Source organism: Oryzias latipes, chromosome 13, assembly GCF_053564925.1.
Source record: "Oryzias latipes strain Hd-rR chromosome 13, Olatipes_Hd-rR_3.1".
NCBI classification, from domain to species: Eukaryota; Metazoa; Chordata; class Actinopteri; order Beloniformes; family Adrianichthyidae; genus Oryzias; species Oryzias latipes.
The window spans coordinates 1,340,940-1,364,105 of record NC_136249.1 but is presented as its reverse complement, the minus strand read 5'-3'; the positions used below and the strand labels follow the sequence as shown (position 1 = coordinate 1,364,105).

The following is a 23,166-nucleotide window of genomic DNA, read 5'->3' as shown; positions in this document are numbered from 1 at the left end:
TTCGGGAGATGTGTGGTTTCATGTCTGGAATGCAGCAGCTTCACGATTGTCTCTCCAGGCAGGAACATGTTCCTTCATCTCCGTCCCGACAAACCCGACTGGGTCATCCCCAACCATTCGATGGAACAGCTGAGGACTGTCGGGCGTTCATCACCTCCTATCGCCTCCACTTTGACTTCAATCCGAGCGAGTTCCCCTACGAACAGAGCAAGGTGCCTTTTGCTCTGAGCTTTTTGACGGGTCAAGCCAAACAATGGGGATTGGCAGAGTCGGACTGCGGAGCCGAGCTGTGCTGCTCTTTTCGAGCATTTCCCACCCAACTCCTCACGCTGTTCGTGAGGAGCTGCCGCTTCTGAGCTTCTTCGCCCCCAGCAAGGAGCGCGCAGCACCTCGGACTACGTCCTGGAGTTCCGGACACTGGCTGCCAGCACACGCTGGGTGGACAACGTCTTGTCAGGGTCTCTCCAACGTCCTCAAAGATGAGCTAGCAGCGAGGGAGATTCAGGAGGAACTGGAGGAGCTGATTAGCCTGGCGGTGCGTATTGATCGGAGGATGCGGTAACGGGGTCGTGAGTGACGCAGCAACACCAGCCCCCGTCCGTCACTTCCTGTGAGTGATCCACCGCTCCTTTTCAGCACCCCACGCCAGGATTTAGTTCCTCCCCCAGTGCCCATTTAGCTGGGAATGGGACGTCTGAACCCTACCAAGCGACTGCGCCGTATGGGAGCTGGACTTTGTTTGTACTGTGGACAGTCTGGACATTTTGTGCGTGACTGCCCGGGAAACGCCAGGGTTCACCAGCAAGGAGGGAACTGGTGAGCTGTATTTCCCCTTCGCCACCCTCGCGGCTTTCAATCAAGGTGTTAGTGAACAATGCAGTGTTCTTCAGAAACCGTCTCAGGGAAGCTAATCTGCATGCTCGTCGTCCTCATCGAGGTCTCGACCTCACTCCAGTTCAATTTCAATTTATTTGTTTAAAGGATAAGCCCCTTGAGATGTGTTATCTCGTTTTCAAGGGGGTCCAAGGGGGTAGTTCGTCGTCATAACCGACTTGAGTGGGCAAATGTTCACATGCGATGGCGTCTGGCACGTTGGAGAGGTGTTCTCTTTACGGATGAATCCCGGTTTACACTGTTCAGGGCAGATGGCAGACAGCGTGTGTGGCGTCGTGTGGGTGAGCGGTTTTTCTGATGTCAATGTTGTGGATCGAGTAGCCCATGGTGGTGGTGGGGTTATGGTATGGGCAGGCATCTGTTATGGGCGAAGAACACAGGTGCATTTCATTGATGGCATTTTGAATGCACAGAGATACCGTGACGAGATCCTGGGGCCCATTGTTGTGCCGTACATCCAACAACATCACCTCATGTTGCATAATGATAATGCATGGCCCCATGTTGCAAGGATCTGTACACAATTCTTGGAAGCTGAAAACATCCCAGTTCTTGCATGGCCAGCATACTCACCGGACATGTCACCCATTGAGCATGTTTGGGACGCTCTGGATCGGCGTATACAACAGCGTGTTCCAGTTCCTGCCAATATCCAGCAACTTTGCACAGCCATTGAAGAAGAGTGGACCAACATTCCACAGGCCACAATAGACAACCTGATCAACTCTATGCGAAGGAGATGTGTCGCACTTCGTGAGGCAAATGGTGGTCACACCAGATACTGACTGGTTGTCTGAGTCCCCTGACCCCCTCAATAAAACAAAACTGAAGATTTCAGAGTGGCCTTTTCTTGTGGCCAGTCTAAGGCACACCTGTACAATAATCATGCTGTCTAATCAGCATCTTGATATGGCACACCTGTGAGGTGGGATGGATTGTCTTGGCAAAGGAGAAGTGCTCACTATCACAGATTTAGACAGATTTGTGAACAATATTTCAGAGAACTGGTTATTTTGTGTATGTGGAAAATGTTTCACATCTTTGAGTTCATACCATAAAAAATGGGAGCAATAACAAAAGTGTTGCGTTTATATTTTTGGTCAGTGTATATATATATAGCCCCAATATTACAACAATAGTTCTCTCAATGGGCTTCATGCCAGTAATTGCATAGTAAACATGAGTCATAAAGAACATAGAGTCATAGAATTCAATAGGTAATGGCTAAACTAAACAGACTAAACTAAATGGGGGATCCCTGCAGTTAGACCCTCCTTCTCTGTAAGGAAAAACTTCACGCAAAAAAAAACAACAACGGATACAATGGATTCTGGGGAAAAAAAGAGGAAACCGCAGGGGTGTCAACAAGAAGGAGGGATCCTCTCCAGGAGTTCTGGTACAGGTGATGCACCAGAATTAGAGAGAATTAGCTTATCTTACTCTACAACTACAGGTTTAAATAGTCCAGCAGATGGGCTTCATGCAGGGTTTAATCGTATAACAAAAGGCGCTGCCAAGCAAGGAAACCAAAAAACAAAAACAACTGACGTGGTAAACAGGGAAGCAAACAGTATGGATCAGCACCAGAGGAAAGCAGGGACAAGACATATATACTGACAGGACTGACGAGACACAGGTGAAAACGATCAGGGGAGATTGGGACAAAGAAAGTCAAACTCCAACTAAAACAGGCAGGGAGAACCCTCACAATAAAACAGAGAGTAAAACAAAAGCATACAGAACCCTAATCTTGACAGTAAAACCCTAATCACAACATGGGGGTTAGTGGCTAAAGGCTCTACCTCCAACTGTACTTTTACTAATTCTAGGAACCACAAGCAGTCTTGCACTTTTTAAAGCAAAGTGTTGTGTTTGGTTGGCACTATGAGGTCTTTGATATAGGATGGTGTCATACCATTTAAGGCCTTATAGGTAAGCAGGAGGATTTTAACAATCTTGCTGCTGGGGGATTGGCTCCCCTAGCAATGGGGCCCCTTGGCAGAGTAAACTGGGGGCCAACGCTGGGGGGGCTGGGGGACGGATGCCTCGCCAATCGGGGGTCAGTCTGCCACCTGCCCCCAACCTACCCTTCTTCTTACAACCACTTATTAGGGCAAGGTGTACGAAGCGTTTCGGGTGGCCCCCTCTCCCATGGGCCCATGAATTGGGCCCCTCCACTCTCGGCTTTAACTGCACCTTAGACCAGTGTTTCTCCTCTGGTGTGCCGTGAGAAATCACCGATTTTCACTGATCTAAAAACCTCTTCCATCTCCAGGATATCAGCTCTTTGTTCATCCAAACAGGCCCTGATAAAACACTGAGTAGTTAGGAATATAAAAGATCATAAAATACTTTTTTCTTTGTGTTTATTTGATTCCATTAAAGACACTTTGATAAGAATGACGGCACCGCAATTTAGCCGTAGCTTCAGCTCTGTTTTCGGAAAAGTCCCGCTCCTTCAACCGTCTCCACCAATCATTCTAATCATTTTTGAAGGCTTAATCATATGTCATCAGTCTGACCAATCAGAAGTGGTTAAAGTCTTCACTTCCTTGTTCCAATTTAGCTCATAAGTCTCTCAGTTCTAACAAAAATACCAGCTAAAGCTCGTCTTTAGCTGTGTAGCTTTCCACAGAATCCGGTGTCAGACCGTGGAACAAGTGAACAAAACAATGAAGCTCAGAGAAAAGAGTCTGTCTGCCATCAGCGGCAGTTTTTGCACTACATCTCCCATGATGCATTGGGTTTAAGTGACAGCATCTCAGTTTACAATGAGTCTTCCCTGTTAAACGTCTTGAAACCCCAACGAAAACACACATCAACCAGTTTTGAAATCTTCTTGATGAAATCAGAGGTCAACAGTTTAGTTGTCCTTCAAGGTTTGTGTTTCTTAACAGCCAAACATCCCAGAGTTTGGTCCAAGTCATCTTTCTAACTGAAACACTTTTCTAATAACATCTGGATTGAAGGACAAATTCGCTTTCAGACTTCAGTCACTTTTGAAAATTTAAAAGTTAATCTTAAATAGAAGTAATACCAAAATTTAGGAAACAGGATTAAGATGAAGTGGCCACAATTAAACTAAAATGAAACAATGTAATCATCTAAAGATAAATAAAACATATTTGTTTAAGTTAAAAAAAAAGTTAAAAAAAGTAAATTATATATATATATATATATATATATATATATATATATATATATATATATATATATATACATATACATACATACATACATATGCAGTGCTTTTTGCATGCTGTTAAAAACACCAAGATAAAGAGACGTCTCAAGACTTCATAAATAAATGATAAATCTTGATCCCCATGAAGAGACTCTGCCTTTAATTTCCCGTAAGAAGTTCTGAACCTTATCGCCAATTAAAATCTATACATTAGAGCGTGAATAATGTTAAATAGCAGTCTTTGAGCTTAATTACTTTTTTCCTCAACACATCAGAATTAGGACATAAATTAGATAGCGTGTATCATTAATTAATGATCTAACACAGTTTTAAAGGTGTCTGGTTGGGTTTTAAAATTGGAGCAGAATCTGCCCCACCACCTGCCAGGCGTGCAGATCATAATGACTGCTGATTCTGCTGATTGCTCTTACCTGAAGGGTCCAGCAGCCGCCAGGTGATTGTAGGTTCTGGCCTGCCAGATGCCAAACAGCTGAGCGTCACATTTCTGCCCTCGTTCACACTGATATCTTCTGACACTTTGTAGATGCTGGCTGGAACTGAGGAAAAAAGAAACTGACGGTTAGGGATGCAATGTTGGATGAGAAATGTTTTCAGATCATCCTTGATTATACATTTGCACTTAACAAAATAGCAGATGTTACAATTGCATTAACAAGTAATCTATAAAGGAAAGACACCGTTTACTGGATGACTGTTTAAAAAAAGATGTTTTCAGTCATTTTGTTGGTTTTGTCGGGCCTCTTTTTGGGTGTGCATGGGTGGCTGGCGGGGGGTTCTGCCCTGGGGGTGTCCGACTGCACCGGATGGGCTCCCATCTGCATCTGGGGCTGGGATCCCTCCCTCTCTGGCTCTGGGAAGGGGTGGGGCAACTACCTTGGGGCCGGCGGTAGCTCCGGCCGACGCCCACATGGCCACGGGGTCTAGGGGGGGCGGGCTGGTAGGCTGGTCGGCCCTGTTGGGGGGGGGGGGGGGGGTTGCCTGGGGGAGGGTCCATTATCAGTACGGGTCCTTGGAGGTTTGGCGGGTTGGGGTCTCCGCTGTGGCAACTCCTCAAAAATATAATATAAAATAAAATATACTCTCCAACACACATACACGCACGCACACACATGCTTACAAACACACACACATTATACAACCCCTACCCCATCCATGGTAGGTTGTACCAGGCCCCTGGCAACGGCGGTCGTGTTCCTTGGATGCTGGCTTCCTGGGCTCTCTCCATGCGGGGAGAGGGATCCCTGTGCTCTCTGGCAAGACTGGGGGCCTGGGTTCACATCACATCTGAGCCTGGGGGTGTCCGTGTTCCTGTGGTGTGGGTTCTGGTCCTTGCTATCGAACGCTGGCCTTCTCCAAATTCTATCTATGGGTGAGCCTGGTTGGGCTATTGTAACAACTCTCCTTGTGGACCTGTACCGCTCTGGGGCGTCTTCCCTACTGGACAGAGGTGGCTGGCCACTGCCTTGCTCTCACCTGGATCAACCGTGGACTGGGTGGGCGGTTGTCTGGAGCGTAGGGCGGGTCTCCCTTGGGGCGCCCTGGCCCATGGGGGATGGGGTGGGGGGATGCCCAGAATACCTGGTTGGCTGTGGGTTGCTTGTCTGGGGCTGGTGGTGCTCTCCTGGGATGGGGCCCTGTGTTGGGCCCTACCGGCGTGGCAGGGGGGCTGCTCTCCTGGTGGGCTGGAGCTTGCACTCTCTGTCCCCCATGCCTCCCTGCTCTCTGTCTATGGGGGCCCCCATGGCGGTCCTGCTGGCCCTGGCCTGGGTGCCGGATGTGATTGCCCGGCGGGCGGTTGTCCTCTATCTGCTGCCGTGCGGGTGTTGGGGGGGGGGGGGGGGGGCACCGCTACTGCCGCATCGGGGGTTACGGTGTGGGGATGGCTGGGGACTCCTTTTCTTTCTTTTTACATTCCATCACCCACTTTGTAAGAACACAAAGATCCACTCCTCTCACCTTTGCACAAATAGTTTGAGTGAAATATTACGTGTCAGTCCAAATGCATTAGTAGGCGTGTGTGAACATCAGTTGTATTGTGATGTGAACATGTTATGTTTTGTATGTGGTCTTTTTTGAAACCCACAGGTATTTTTGTGGCATTTGGGTGTGTGGACAGGCCCCGCCCCCTTTTGGATTTATAATACTTATAAACCTGACTGTAATGATTGTAAACATCCAACAACTTGTTGCTTTATGCTGCTTCACGGTTCTACCCTTACCCCCTCTTTAATCACCCTCCAACCCCCTACAGATATGAGTAAGGTCAATAAAGTTTAGCCTTAATTACAAAATGGTTTATTTTAATATACACCCAGAGTGTCAAATGTTTCATAAGCCCTGTTGTAACAGTTAAATATGTCCAACATAAGAGGCTTTCAGCTCTCATCTGTCTGCTCAGCTGTTGGACAGGACAAGTTAAAAAAATATTTTATTGTTTTATCTTTCTTCTACAAAATATTACACCAGGAATTGTATGATCTTAAATCTTTTTGAGAAGTTTTCATAGACTACTTTCTGACTTTTTTTGTGTTCGTTTTTAGACACAAAACATAACAAAATGAACTTGAATGTGAACATTAGACCAAGAATAGAGACCACCCTAATATAAAATCCACATGAACAACTCAATTTAGTTTTTTTTAACGATTTTCTTTTTGTTTTAAAGTTCTTCATGAGGGCCCCCTCATGGGGACAAATTTTAAAGCATTTTCCAGAGTCCACTTCTTTTTCCCAGACCTGAAACAGAACCTTTCTGTGTGGAGTTAGCATGTTCTCCCCGTCCACATGTGGGTTTTCTCCTGGGACTCCGGCTTCCTTCCACCGTCCAAAAACATGCTTTATAGGTTCATTGGTTACTCTAAATTGTCCATAGGTATGAATGTGAGTGTGCATGGGTGTGTGATTGTGGCCCACGACCTGTTCAGCCCTGTGACCCCGAAAAGGAACAAATGGATTAGAAGATAAATGAATCTGACCACAACTTACAACAACTCCAAAACCAAATCCTTTTATGATTTTATAGGCAAAGTCCATGTCTCATTGGTATGAATGATTATTATGAGCCAACAGAATAGGTGATATAAAAACCAAGACAATAAACTGCACAGTTTTACTTATAACATGATTTCAATAAAAGAAATATTCCAGTCAATACCAAGTCTCTAGAGCAGTGGTCTCCAAACTTTTTCAGGCCACAGTTTAGTTTATTGTCAAACTATATTTTGACAGACCGGTCCGAACAGGGCCAAAGTTTACATTTAATATTTTTAATCTTCCAGTTTCTGAAAAACAAACAAACTGCTGTTAAAGTATTAAGTATTCACGTTAAAATGCAACTACAATAAATTTTCTTTAAAAAAATCTGAAAACATTTGTCGATTTTGTTTTTTTTACAGATGAAAAAGTGTCAATGAAACACAGTTGTTGATTTGTAGAAGTTGTTTCTGATTTGTAAATAATTCTATAAAAGCAGCATTACAGGTTTTTTTCCCATGGAATGCGAGTAATATTGAGAACTTAATCCAGTCTGAGATAATCTTTCAGAGCAAAAAGATTTTCATATTTTGTTTTTACATAAATCCTAATTAATTGTGATTTTTTGTTTTCTGTGCAAAATTTCAACCTTGCTGTTGGAGAATTCATGAATGTCTCTTTTACAAGTTTACACAAATCATAAAACAACTTTATCTGATTGAATCCTCATTCTCTGTAAAATGTTTCCAGCTTCATCATAAACTTAGACTTTATGATGAAGATTTTCCCTTTAATGTCAAAGTGGATGCAAACAACCGGACGCTAACTTTAGCCGCATCTGACTTTTAAGGTGTGATAGATAAATATTTTAACGTCGTAAAACAAATATTTTCAAAATATAATAATAAACGTGAATCCACCTTGTCTGCAACTTCCTTATCTACGTCTGTGAAACATTTTAAAGTCAGTATCATGTAGAATGGAGCAGCTTCTGGTACATGAGAACAACTGTCTCAATGGATCCATACTTAGAGGAAAACTCCTGGTTTTGTCAGTAAAAAGCAGCTTTATGTTTTCTTTGAAGTTGAAGGCTCTTCTTTAGTTTTCTCACTGACTCTTCTTTCCCCAAAGATCCTTCCTAAATACTTTTTTTTTTTTTAGCCTTTAGCCGTTGACCAACTATGCAGATACAGGATGTGGTAAACAGAACTTGAGTAGTTTTCAAAATAAAACGGTTTTTAATATCAGAATATATAGAAAATGGAAATAAATGAAGTTAGGGCTAGTGAATGACCTCTCATATTTTGAAGTGGGAGAATTTGCACAATCGGTGACTGACTAAATACTTTTTGTCCCACTGTATGTGCAAACCTCTGACGCTCTACTCTCTTATTTTTGTTAAATGTAAAGATGTACTTGTGTTACCAGCAGGACTTTGCCTTCTTGTAATGATATAAGTTTTCAGCTTTCATCCTCATTTCTTCTCCTCATGTAACCCTTGTGCTATCCTAGGCACTTTACCATTGGGAGTGGGGTCATCTATTTTTTTTTTAACTTGTCCTGTCCAACAGCTGGGCAAACAGATGAGAGCTGAAGGCCTCTTGTGTTGAACATATTTTACTTTTACAACTGGGGTTATTAATCTTCAGACAAACCAGAGGTATGTCTGAATTTCCCTTTTGTAATTGAGGCCAAACTTTATTCATTTTAATCATATTTGAAAATCTTTTGTGTTGGATGGAAAAGGAAAGAAGGGAAGAAGTGAGAGGGATATTAGAGAGGGGGGGTTAGAAGGGTGATTATAAGGGGGTGGGGGGGTGGGGGTAAAACCATGAAGCAGCATAAAGCAACAAGTTGCTGGGTGTTTATCATTTCGGTGAGGTTCAGATGTAATACAAATCTATAAGCGGCGGGGCCTGTCCACACACACACTCAAATGTTATAAACACACCTGTTAGCTGCAAAGATGTCAACATGCACACAATACAAATATTGTTCACACACGTATACTTATACCTTAAAACCAACCAGTGGGAAATATTTCATTCAATCACACAAAATATCAGTGCAAAGGTGAGCTAACACCTGTGCTCAGGTGAGTGTTCATGTTCTTCTAAAATGGATGGTGGAATGTGAAAAGAAGGAGGGAGAGTTCCAAGCAATCCCCACACCAAGACCCCCGCCACAGCAGCCGCGGCAGCCAGAACCCCGCAACGCCACATGGCAGCAGGCAGAGAACAACCGCCCCCAGGTGATCACATCCGCCACCCAGGCCAGGACCGCCACGGGGCCCCCAGAGCCAGAGAGCAGGGAGGAATGTGGGGACAGAGAGCGCAGCCCCAGCCCAACCAGGAGAGCAGCCCCCCCGCCGCGCCGGGAGGGCCCAACGACGGGCAACACCCGAGAAGAGGGCCCACAGCCCCAGACGAGCACCCCATCACCATGCAGGGGTTCTGGGCATCCCCCCGCCCCACCCCAGGTATGGGCCAGGACCCCCCAAGGGAGACCTGCTCCGCGCTCCAGGCAGCTACCCACCCAGCCCACGGCTGGTCCAGAAAGAAGCAGGGCAGGGGCCAGCCGCCCCCGCCCAGGAGGGGGGCACCCAGGAGAAAAGGGGGTCCACAAGGGGTGTTGTAAACTTGGCCCAACCAGATTCGGCCACAGTTGGAAATTTGGTGAGGCCCTGCACTCAGGGGCAAGGACCAGAACCCACACCACAGGGACACGGACACCCCCGGCTGAGGTGTGATGTGATCCCCGGCTTCTGGCCTTGCCAGAAAGCTCAGGGATCCCTCTCCCTGCGTGGAGAGAGGGCTGCCGGGCCCAGAAAACCAGCACCCAGGGGACGCGGCCCACGTTGCCAAGGGCCCAGTACCTCCTACCAGGGATGGGGTAGGGGACAGATGGTCCAAGGTCCCACCTTCCTTGCGATGTGCGTGTGTGTTTGTGAGGGTGTGTGTGTGCATGCATGTGTGTTTATGTTGGAATGTATATTTGGAGGGGTAAAGGGTGTGTGTACCAAGGGGGTGCAGTTAAAATTGGTGGGTAGGGCACTGAGGGGACATCTCCTGATTACTCACAGTGATGTCCCATCACCCTCCCCACCAAGGTGCCCTAAATGTCTGAGGTGCAGTTAAAATTGGCGGGTAGGGCGCTAAGATGACATTTGCTGCTTGCTGGCAGTGATGCCCAAGCAACCCACCTTACCAAGGGCCTTACGTGTATAAGGTGCAAATAAAACCAAGAGAAGGGGGACCATTCCATACGGCAACCATGGGAGGCAGACCACTGCCAAGTTGCTCCTCCCCCCAAGGTGAACACAGGCTAAACCTCCCACCCACATCACCCTATTATGAGATTATATGAGGAAGGGGGTAAGTCGGGGACATCTGACTGTCCCCCGGTGGTCAAACAGCCGTTCCCCAGCCCAGGGGTCCCATCCCCCAAGGCGCCGACACCCCAGGCCCCACACTACATGGCCCACACAGAGAGAGAGGAGCCAGAAAGCACCCCCCCCCCCCCCCCCCCCCGGAGCAAGCCCAGGCCCCCGCCCCCAGGCGCCGCCCCTAGAAGAGCTCTGGTCAGGTCTCAACGGGACCGAGGCAGCCTACCAGCCAGGGCGACCGCCGATTGCCTCAGCGGAGACCCCAACCCGTAAAGCCTCCAAGGTCCCGTAACGATGGTCCCCCCCCCCCAAGAAGCCCCCCCCCCCCCAGGACGGGGCCAACAAGCCCCCGCCGGGAGTGGGGTCATCTAGACCCACTAGATGCAGTCCACTAGACCAGACTGCAGTTGTGAAGGACTGTTTGGACATCACTCAGCTTTTACACAACTGACATTCTTTTATCTATGAAAAAAGATGAATGAGATTCAACTGACATTCTTTTATCTATGAAAAAAGATGAATGAGATTCAACTGACATTCTTTTATCTATAAAAAAAGTTGAATGAGATTCAACTGACATTCTTTTATCTAGACACGTAGCCTATTTCTACAGTTTCAACAATATCAAACAGAATTTCAAATTAAATCAAATTGATGGACGTGATAGCTTTTCCAAATGGACAGAATAAATAAAATACTATAGAGGAAAGAACTTGATTAATAAAAAAAAAAAAAAATCAACGTGTGCTTAGGTGAGAAAGCAGAGTGAATGATTCAGGAGTTTTCCCTTGAAAGTGTAGATAGCTTCAAAAACAAAAAAGAGAGAGGAAAAGCAAAAGAACAATAAAAGAAAGAGTGAATGACATTGAGGCTTCTGCAGCTTTTATGGTCCCCAATGTCCAGCTTTATGGAGTGAAAGCATAGAGAGGAACAGAAAGGAGTGAGGAGTGATCTTTGTTGAAATTTCAGGGTAGAAAGGGCAGTGTCCTCACTGTGAAGCTATGTTCACACCACCCTCTGCAACGTCTGTTCAAGCGACTATTTCCAATGAGTACCGTAAATTCCGGACTACAAAGCGCACCCGATTACTAGCCGCACCCACCCATTTTTCACGTGTTTAACTACTTTTATACATACACAAGCCGCGTCAGAGTACAAGCCGCATGAATTAGGCAATATTGTCATCCTGACAAATCACGTCTTGACTCCCAGAGTAAGTGTGATTCATTAGCACACAGTGGGTGGAGTCAGCTTTGCCTTAGGCTCATGTATTTGAGTATATCAACATCTGCCAAACAGCATGGACCTCTATTCTGTTCACAAGTTCCTCAGTTATGGTTTTATTTATTTTATTTATTTTTTTTTTTTTTACTTATTGACAATCTAGGTCTCATACATAAAATTACAAACAGTCACCATATAATTGACATTACATCCCTCAGTTATGATGAGGAAATTTACATCCCCGATCCCCCATTTCCCATGAGTCTTAGGGGCTAAAGGCGGGGCCAACGCCCGGCTCGCCATACTGTTGTACGTGTTTAAGAATGAGCAAGTATCAGCAGTGCATGGAGGGGTGAACGGGTAAAGCTCTCCTTCCGCTTGTGTCGCGGCAGCGTTATGGGAGTAACAGGGCTGGTTAAAAAACACACTAGTAAAATAAAGCAGCGACGACTGAAAAGCGCGCGCCTCAGCGCGGCGCGTGTGTCAGAAGTTTCCTTCCACAACAAACACTGTTGGTCACGCAGCTGACCGGCTTTTCCAAACCCGATGGTGATGGTGGATTTTTTCACGCTGTTTTTAACGATTGCTTTTAACTTGAAAGCTTCATCATATTGTAGTGGCGATCACGTGCACGTTGGGTCTAATGGCACCAAAGGATTCTGGGATGCGGCCGGGCATGCATGTTTCGTTCTGTTGAACCATGACTGAAGTGTCTAAGACCTGAAGTCAAGTCCATGCTGTTTGGCTGCTAAGAGGTGTGTTGAAAATCAAATGACTTGTGCTTGGTGTTAAATAGATAATTTTAACCATTCACTGTGTCCGAAAGTATGTACATGGTGGCTGCCAATTAAAACCATAAATTAGCCGCGTCACTGAATAAGCTGCACGGCTGTAAGCGCTGGAAAAAAGTAGCGGTTTATAGTCCGGAAATTAAGGTAGTCTATGTTAACGCGGGAAAATGGGCTTTTGTGTTCAAAACTCTCTTGTTCATGCGCAGCTATGCAAGTTTTTACGAACATTTTCAGGCTCTAATTAGAAAGTATATGGGCATTAAACGCATGTTAAAAATTAAACCAGGTCGAACTTTGACCAATCAGGGACTTGGATTTGGTAGTGACATATGGATGTTCCTTTTAATTCACTGAAGTCAGAATCAGAGAGTCAGAATCCTTTAATATCCATGTACACAAGAGGGTTGTTACAACGAAATTTCTGGTGCTCTCCAGCTGCTTGAGCAAAATAAAATAAAGTTACATACATATTAGAATAAAATAAATAACAAAAAATACGTGGAACTATGGATATATATTTTTACAACTTCCATACATAACTTTTATTGCACTTCCAACCAGTGCCAACTGTTCGAACATTGGTCATGGAGGCTTTGACATTTTTCACCAAGCCTCTACCCACAGTGTGAACATAATAATAATAATAATAATAATTGATACTTTATTAATCCCACAATGGGGAAATCCTTCTCTGCATTTTCCCCCCATCCCCTTGGGGGAGCGGTGAGCTGCAGACTGGCCACGCTCGGGGGGCAACAGCTGCCTGGGGAGAGGAGGGATTGACCCACCAACCCTTTGGTTGTTGGACAAACTGCTCTAGCACCTGAGCTAAACTGCCGCCCTTGTGACAGGCCAATGTGAACACCATATGCTAAACACGTGTTCAAGAATACATATTTAGCAGGTATTAAACATGCATTTGCGTGTCACATGCCCGGTGTGAATGTAGCTTCAGGCTTAAAACGGGATAATTCCTTCTCAGAAGACTGTGATGGGTGGCACATAACAACAAAGGGCATCCATCCGTTTTCTGAACCTGGTGCATCACTTTTGACGTCATGGAGTTGCTGGAGCCAACCCAACGACTGTTGAGGAAAGGCAAAAGACACTCCAAACAGGAAGCCAGTTTGTTGGAGAGCAAGAAATTCCATTATTGCTTAAATGTTTATGCTACATTTTCTTTGTTCATGTTTTTTTTATATTATTCTTAGTCTTTTTTTCCCTCTGCTGTCAGTTGCTATGGTGAGAAACAAATTTCCCACGTGTGGGATCAATAAAGTATTTCTGATTCTGATTAATTATTTTAGTATTTTAGTGATCTTTTGAAGCATAATTACAAACCACTCCTATAAGGACTTCAGTTGCACAACCAATCTGGTACAGTTTCAACTCAAAGCGAATGAGAAATATGTAAACTATTTACTTTTGTCAGGCTTTGATTCTATAGTGATAAAATACAACTTAACAAATTTCAGGAAAAAGGTCTACAAGTGGTGTGTACATTTCTTTTTCACATATCCCTTAAATGCATTGCTTCTCCTAATTGATTCACCAGAAGCAGTGCATGCATTTTGAACTATCCTATTTATCAACAGTCTGAGCTCAAGAGCACCAAAAAGAATGAACAATGCACCAGTGTGGTTAATAAAGAAAAAAAAGCACTCCTGCTTTGAGTTAAAGCTGACAAAGTGACCTCCAAAGTCGCAAAAGAGTAAAGTTCTGCTGGTGATGAATGACCTCTCTAGGTTTAATATTGGATTTGGATTGGATTTAATATTGGATATTTGGAATAAAATTGGCCCTCTCAGAGTTAGTTGGATTGTTTTGTAATCCAGCTTAGTTGTCAATATATCGTATTGATCAATTTGGTCTACACTTGTTCTCTCTTGTTGAAAGATATGAGAAAACAAGAAAAAAATACTGTAGGACAGTTATGAGTTTCTCTTTTTGGAATGAGGCCCATCACAGTCAAATACAAGTTTACTGAAACAAAGCAAAAAGCAGCTGTAAAAAGACTTTGCTGATCCATGTTTCTACATAAAGTGCATTTCTACTGTTAAGGCATAAATATGTACCACAGCAATAACTCAATTAACTGACAGTTGTTTTGTATCCCTTTTGCCCCCTCCAGCATTAACCTCCCACAAGCTCTTAATGTGAAATACAGAGTTGGAGATACAAAAACAAATGGCGAAGAGGCGTGTGAATATGCTCAGCTCATTTGGGACCATTAGAATGTAATCAGCAGAGACTATATGAAGCACTTCTGCTTTTAGAGCTAGGACATTTTAGTGGCAATAACCTTCCTCCACTACCAAACCACTGTGGCTTGCTCACTAATCAAAGATCAAATTCAGTTGTTTTACCTGCTGTGCTTTCATGCTGTGCTTTAATAGATGCTGGGGCCTTGGTGCCAGTCGGTTTAGTTTCAGCCTTTTAGTGTGTGTTTGCTTTGATTAGCAGACCTCACATGAAAGCATGGTTTTGTAAAAGTATCACTCTGAGAAACAAAACTGTTGAGTCAGACATCTTTTAGTCTTCTCGAGTGGGTTTGGCCATTAAAAGCCATAAAAATCCTTGGATCCATATGTGGATATTAATGTTAAACATCCACTGTTCATGCATTAATTGAGCCAGTATTTTAGTGCTGTGTCTCGTAAAATCACTGGAGCCCATCCCAGCCACTATAGGTCAGAAGCAGATAAAACTCTGAACCGGTTCATCACAAGACAAGCGCATACTTTTCCACTTATTACAATGAAGATGCCCCACCAAGACATCCACTCATGGAAAGGGAGAGCAAAGCTCCAAACAGAACCAAGGCCCCTTTGCTGTAATGCTCTTCACTACACCACTGTAAAGCTCCTACTAATGTTAACCAATCAAAATGTAATCTGCAGGATTAGGTAGCAGTAAAAGACTAAGAAGAGTAAAAACAAGCGGTGCCACAGTAACTGCAGCTACCACGGGTAGAAGTGGACAGTCATGAAACAGTGACACAATAGGAGATGAGAGGCACTGATGTGACAAAAAAGCTGCTATAATTATTTACCTTATTTTCCACACTATACCACTAAATGCCGGAGTTTTTTATTTTTTTTGACAACAGTGTGCCTCATAATCTGGAGCAATTCTGATTGCTGATGTCGAAGCATTTTGAGAGGTAGGCCACACAACGCTCTGTCAAAATGTAAGTCAACTTTTATGAATTGCAAGCAAGGTTGAGTGTTATTGTGAATATTCTAACGCAGTTAACGTGTAGCAGTGTTGGACTGTTTTTTTTAATGCAATACTAACAATGTTAGGAGTTGGTGTAGCTATTGTAATATTTAGCTAACAAATAGCATGTTACAAACAAGTTCTGGTTGTTGTTAATACCCTAACGCAGACAACGTGTAGCACTGTCGAACTGCATAATAGGATCCTTTACTTTTAGAGAAGTTCTGCCAGAGGCAAACATTTTGAAGTCCCTGTCCGTTCATCTTTTGAGATGTTCTAAAGTGTTCCGTTTGACTACCGCAGAATGTTTTTAAAATACAGCTTTTATGCAGGCGTTTGGATTCAGTCAAGAGTTGGATGAATGATAATTTTCTCCAACTAAATGAAGCCAAAACTGATGTCCTAGTCTGTGCTCCTGACAGTTGCCTCCCCTGATAGTCCAGTGGCTTGGTCCTCTTGCTTCCTTTATCAGGCCCTCTGTCAGGAACCTCGGGTAACCCTCGACTCGGTTTTATCCCTTGACTCTCATGTTGGGTCACTTGTACGCTCTTGTTTTTATCATCTTAAACATTGAAAAACTGAGTCCAATTGTGTCGCGTTCTGAGTTGGAGATGCTCATCCACGCTTTTAGTTCATCTCGTCTTGATTATTGCAACTCCATCTTCACATCTTTAAGCAAAAAATCTTTAGAACGGTTGTCCAGAACGCTGCTGCAAGGCTTTTAACTAAATCATCTAAGTTCTCACACATCACCCCGTTGTTGATCCAGCTGCACTGGGTCCCCATCCGCTACCGAGTGCATTTTAAAATCTTGGTTTTAACACACACAGCTCTCAATAGCCAAGCACCAGTCTACTTAAAAGGCCTTTTGCAGCCGTCCACTCCCAGCTGGTCCCTGAGATCATGTGACCAGGGTCTGCTGATTGTTAAGAGAACCTGGTATTTCGCCATGTCTTCTTTGGGAAACAGCAAAAGCAGTGATGAGAGGGAAAATCGCTTCTTACTCAACTCATAAAAAATGTAAAGAGAAAGCAGATTTACTAGAACTAGAAAATAAAACCAAAACCCTGGAGACTGCTTCTGCTGCTTCTGCACAGGAACACATTCTGGGAGATCTGAAAACATTAAAGCTGCAGTTAAATGACATCATTAATAAACAAACACAATTCCAAATACAAAGGCTACGACTGGAAAGATTTGAAAACTCAAATAGATCTGGCAAATTTCTTGCTAATCAGCTTAAAATGAATAAATCCGCTCTTGTTGTCTGAACTTCATGAAGCTCTGTTACTTATGCCTAATGGTAAAGCACCAGGGCCTGACGGCTTTCCTGCTGAATTTTATAAAGAATTCTGGGAACAGCTGGCACCAACGTTATATAAAACGGTCACAGTTATCAATGAAAGTCAATCACTACCACCTAACATGAACTCAGCCAACATAATCCTTTTTCTAAAACCAGATAAAGACCCCACTAGTCCTTCAAGCTATCGCCCTATTTCTCTAATCAATGCAGATGTAAAAATTATCTGCAAAGCACTAGCACAGAGGATAGAAAAAATCACTCCTCACATAATTCACTTCGACCAAACTGGTGTCATCAAAGGCAGACAATAGAGTAACACTGTCCGCAGACTTCTTAACATAATAGACTTTCCACTATTAAAAACCAGGAAATGACCATACTCTCATTGGCTGCTGAAAAAGCATTTGACAGTAGAGCTACAAGCTACAACACCAACCACTGCGCCACCGTGCAGTGGTTGGCGCACAGTGGCTAGTTGTACATGTTAACATGTTTGTATGTCAACATTTTTGGAGCCAACAGGTATGTTTATAACATTTGAGTGTGTTCGTGGACAGGCCCCGCCCTTTCTAGATTTATATTACTTGTAAACCTGACAGTAATGGTTATAAACATCCAACTTGTTGCTTTATGCTGCTCCATGATTTTACCCCTCCGCCCCTTCTGTAGTCACCCTCTAACCCCCCGTCTCTCTTCTTCCCTCCTTTTCCTTTCCGTCTGGTCCCAAAAAAAATGGTTACAAATATAATTAATAAAAATAAAGTTTATCCTAAATTACAAAAGGGGTTGATTCAAATATACACCTAGTGTGTCAAAAGATTTATAAGCCCTTTTGTAACAGCAAAATATGTTCAACACAAGAGGCTTTCAGCTCTCATCTGTCTGCTCAGCTGTTGGACAGGACAAGCTAGAAGGGCGGAACAAAAAAGAAAAAATAAGATAGATAGTAGAATGTGACTTTTCTAGTCAATGTCAAAAGGACTTTTGGTTTAGGATTTAGATTCAATGTCTGAAAAAGGTGTGCAACTAGGATTTGCATCTGTCACGAAGTTTGTCATTGGCTCAAAAATGTGGAAACAAAGTGCTGGCATTGTGTTACTGCTGATTGGGTTCTCATGCAGCTTGTTTGTTCCTTGCTGTGTGCAGAACTGTGAAAATCTGTCGGAGTGGAGAAAGCCTGACACACTCAGCTGGAGACCTCCACACACTGCTCCACACAGACAAACACGCACACGCCGGGTTTCTCAGCTGCTGCCTGCTCCTGCTGCAACACCAGTCGATGGGAGGTGTGTGTTCCTCACTGCAGTCTCTCCACAGAGCCTCTGCATCTGTCTTTGGGCCTGCTGTTAAACTTTATCTAGATTATTTGGAGTATTTCTTAAACCCTTAAATTGGGGTTTAAATATTTTTTTTGTAATCTCAGATAAATCTATGTTTAGTTCCATTCTTCCTTCTGTGCACTTTAATGTTGCTGAAGTTGAGCCTTTTTACTTGTAGAGATAACAAGTCTGTATGTTATTTTTAGGGCCGCACTGCAGCCAACCTGCAATAGCACTCACCTCCAAGGAGGACATGTCCAATAAAATTTGTAGATGTGCCATGCCAGGAGAAAGGCCAATCTTACCTGCTCACAGGGATTGAATAGTTACTATGACACATCGAGCCGCATGTTGTGATAAAGAGTAATCATTTCCCCCCCTAAACACCTAAAAGTGTGGCTTCTCAGAGTGCCTTTTGATAGTTCAGAATCATGCAGGATTCTGAACAACAAAGCATTGGTTGTAGTTGTAGACTTACTTTAGAGAAAGAATAAAGCCCCACTTTGATCCAAACCCAGTAAGTAAGTTACACGCAGCACAAGATTAAATTTGCTTTTTTGTTTTTAAAAGCCGTCCTTTAATCAGAAAGTCATCAGCTGAGGTGCACTTCACAACCACTCTGCTGCTGACAGCGAGTCATTCCATTATAGCTGACAACCATATGGTCCAACGACATCTGCTTGGAAACTGAGAGATCCAGAAGCGGGTGAATGTGCCTCAAAATGAAAAAGCAATTTATCACTTTTGTGAAAAGCGTTCATTCAAAAATGTTTGCCAACTGTAAATAAAATATAATGAATAGATACTGCAGAGAGCTGCAATTATAGAATTATTCTTTCATTTAGGTCCTATCCATCCCTTAGGACACATGTGTCAAACTCAAGGCCGCGGGCGAAATATGGCACGCCATGTCATTTTATGTGGCCCGTGAGTAGGGCTGTGATGATGACCTCATCACCGCACTCTTTTTTTTTTTAAAGTTCTGCATATGTTGCGTGATTGGAACTATAATAAACACGTTCAACTTTGCTGATAATTTCCTTTTTCTGCTAGTCCTGTGTTCAGACTTTCCTTCTTTCTTTCAGACTGTTCTCTCCTTCTCTTCCACCGCGCCTGTCACTCTCTCTCGTCGCGCTCTCGGTGCCTCTGCTGCACGTGCCACGCGGCTCCCTTACACACACAGGCGCGCGCTTTCAGAAGCACACATCCTCATTCTACAACAGAAGTTTCCGTCTCGCGAGGAAATACAACAAATTTACTGCGTTCCAATCATTTATTTCCATTGTATTCATTTCCATTACAAGCTCCGTGCGTTCTTAAGTGCGCGACACGGCCGCCCGGCAGAGGATTTTGTGTTGGGGGGGGGGGGTGATTACTGTTCTCAGTCATTCTGTAACACCAAACATGAACGCGCACTGTAAGATTTCCGTGAATATCACTACATTTTTTTGTTTGGAAACTATTTTGTGCAGCGCAAAGTTACGTGTCTGTATAAACAAAGGCGGAGCCTCCTGCCCCGTATTCTTCATGGATATCAGGTTTCATGGGAACCGGAAAGGTGACAAAGTGTCTGCAGTCTGTTTATTACTGGGCAATATCTAATATTCTGAGAAGATGTCTGTACCAGAGAGCACAGGTGAAGGCTCACGTGCAGCTAGAGAGCGGTCCACTGCAGAAGAATCAACACGCACCCCCAACACACGTGTGCCCTTCCTCCTAGTCCAACGCACGCAGCGCGCTGACACACAGTCATTCTACAACACCTATATAGGCTATATAGGTAGTTCATTAGTTAGATAGGTAGTAGTTAGTTGTTACTGTTCTTTGTTATCAAAGAATACTGCGTTTTAATTGTATTTATTTCTGATGCGGCTGCCGGGGGATTTTGTGTTTTTTTTCTTTTTGGGGTGGGGGGGGGGGCTGCGATTAACCGCGACACCGCACCCCTGGTGGTTCATCAAAATCTGACACCGCTCACACAGCTCTACCCGCGATAGCATAAAAGTTTTTAATTTCTTAAAATAAAAATTGGTTTGTATTTATTCATATCTAGGGGGAATTGGACTTGAAATATCGGATCGGGCAACTATACATTAGGACTTAAACTCTGTCAATATAACCTAACCTGACAGAATCAAATGTAAAAAGATTTATGCTAAAGTAACAAGCAAACATATGTTTCTATGCAACTGTGATTATCACTTTAAAAAGTTATAATGAATAAATAAACGAGTTATTTAACATTGAGGAGGAGTTACATTTATTTGTCAGTACATTTAGTTACATGTATAAGTTATATCTGGCCCTTTGAGGACAACCACTATGCTGATGTGGCCCTCGGTGAAAATGAGTTTGACACCCCTGCCTTAGGATGACAAAGGAGGCAGTGCAAAGGGGAAAAAAAGCTCTCAGATGTAGATAATTTACATGTCACACACTGTGGCATATCCTCTGCTGAATAGAACACACACACATCCAATTTTAAGCATCTTTGGCACTAATAAATTGAATTTCACTTTGTAATTTAAGCCCTAGCAGCGTTGCATCGCCGGCCCCCACAATATTCAATTCAATTCAATTCAATTCAATTCAATTTTATTTGTATAGCCCAAAATCACAACAACAGTCGTCTCGATGGGCTTCGAAGTAAAACATGAACTCAAAAGGATCACGACTACAAAGAGTTCAATAGGAAAATACTAAAATGAACTAACAAACTGACTATGCTATACTGGCATCCCTGCCCTTAGACCCCCCTTCGCGGTAAGGAAAAACTCCCAAAAAAAACAGATTCCGGAAAAAACGAAGAAACCTCAGGGGTGCCCACATGAAGGAGGGATCCTCCCCCAGGACGGACAGGCGATGTACCAGAACTCTTAGAGAAGAATTAACTTATCTAAATCTACAACTACATATATAAAGTCCAGCAGACGAGCTTCATCCAGCCGTGGTTGTGGGGACAGTCAAAGGCGCGAGTCGAGCCGGAGACAGGAACCACAGCCAGGTGTAGGAGCAGGAGCAAAGGCGAGGTAAACGGTCAGGAACAGGAGCACGGATGAGCCAACAGGAGTCTGGAAGCACTCCCACTCCCCAGGAGGGGAGAGGAAAAGAGGGACAATACATGAATCTCACTGCACCAAACAGAGGCATGGAGAACTAAATTATGAATAATGATCAAGAATGGAGAAGAGAGGAAGGGTAGAAGTAGATGAGAAAAGAGGACAGAACCCCAGTGCACCATAGTTACCCCAGCTTCAACTTCTAGCAGCCTTTTAAAAGAAATAGTTATTATTAAGTTTAATTTAAACAAATTAACATTAAGTTAAATAATCTCTAAATACTAACTAGTCTGACAATAAGCCTGTCCAAAGAGGAATGTTTTCAGTCTAAAATTGAATGCAGAAACTGAGTCGGCCTCTCTTACATGAGCTGGGAGTTTATTCCATAAAACAGGGGCTTGGTGGCTAAACGCTCTACCTCCAACTGTACTTTTACTAATTCTAGGAACCACAAGCAGTCCTGCATTTTGCGAGCGAAGTGTTCTTATTGGATGGTAAGGGACTATGAGGTCCTTAATATAGGACGGGGCCATTCCATGTAAGGCCTTATAGGTTAACAGGAGGATCTTGAACTTGATTCTAGAATCAACTGGGAGCCAATGGAGCGAAACTAACACAGGAGTGATGTGATCTCTTCTGCTAGTTCCAGCTAACAATCTAGCTGCTGCGTTCTGAACAAGCTGGAGACTTCTTAAGGAACTCTTAGAACACGCTAATAACAAGGAGTTACAGTAATCCAGCCTAGACGTAACAAATGCATGGATGAGTTTTTCAGCATCACTCCTAGAAAGTATATTTCTGATCTTAGCAATATTCCGCAGGTGAAAAAAGGCAGTTCTACACGCCTGAGATATGTGAGCCTTAAATGATAAATCCTGGTCAAATAAAACCCCAAGGTTTCTAACTGTGGAATTGGGGGCTATACTTATGCCATCCAGGGAGACTATCTGAGCAGACAGAGCATCTCTGAGGTTTTTAGGACCACGTATAATGACCTCAGTTTTTTCTGGGTTCAAGAGGTGGTAATTAATTGTCATCCAGGTCCTGATGTTCAGTTTCTCTATCTGGTCATTCTGGTCAGGCTTCATGGATAAATACAACTGCGTATCGTCGGCATAACAATGAAAATTAATGCTGTGTTTCCTGATTATGTTTCCTAGGGGTAGCATATAAAGCGTAAACAGGATCGGTCCCAAGACTGAGCCCTGTGGGACTCCATAGTTGACTCGAGTGCACTGAGAGGAATGGCCATTTACATTAACGAACTGATACCTATCGGACAGATAGGATTTAAACCACTGGAGAGCAGATCCTCTGATCCCTATGTCCTGCTCTAATCTATGGAGTAAAATACTGTGGTCGATAGTGTCAAAGGCTGCACTGAGGTCTAACAGGACCAGAATAGAAAGTAGTCCCTTTTCTGAGGCCAATAACAAGTCATTAGACACTCTAACTAGTGCAGTTTCCGTACTGTGGTGAGGTCTAAACCCCGACTGAAAGTCTTCAAAGTGGCTGTTGCCCTGTAGGTGGCAGTAAAGCTGCTTAACTACAATAGTAATCAGGCTAATGCCAAACAAGAGGACAGCAGTCAAAGACGACTAATACGAGGAAAGGCTCACCCGGAAATGACGTCACAGGAGCTTGTTGACATGCAGTCTCACTGACTGAGGGGCTGCTACATTCCCTTCATTCTCCCCCTCTGCCCCTTTGGTCGACCGACCCCCCGGCATCACACGCCTAACCACTGCCCCAGCTAACAGGATCCCACAAGCCCGGCCGCCCAGAGAGGGC

General features: G+C 43.9%; 1 protein-coding gene across 3 annotated transcripts in view; it reads right to left on the bottom strand.

Moving 5' to 3' along the window:
- Positions 1-23,166, bottom strand: part of lsamp (limbic system associated membrane protein) — an 834,470-nt gene that overhangs the window by 49,303 nt on the left and 762,001 nt on the right. For all 3 annotated transcript variants that reach the window (XM_023961459.2, XM_078956619.1, XM_023961458.2), the window contains one exon: positions 4,510-4,635. In XM_023961459.2, coding sequence (XP_023817227.1) covers positions 4,510-4,635 — 126 coding nt within the window. The remainder of the gene's footprint in view (positions 1-4,509; positions 4,636-23,166) is intronic.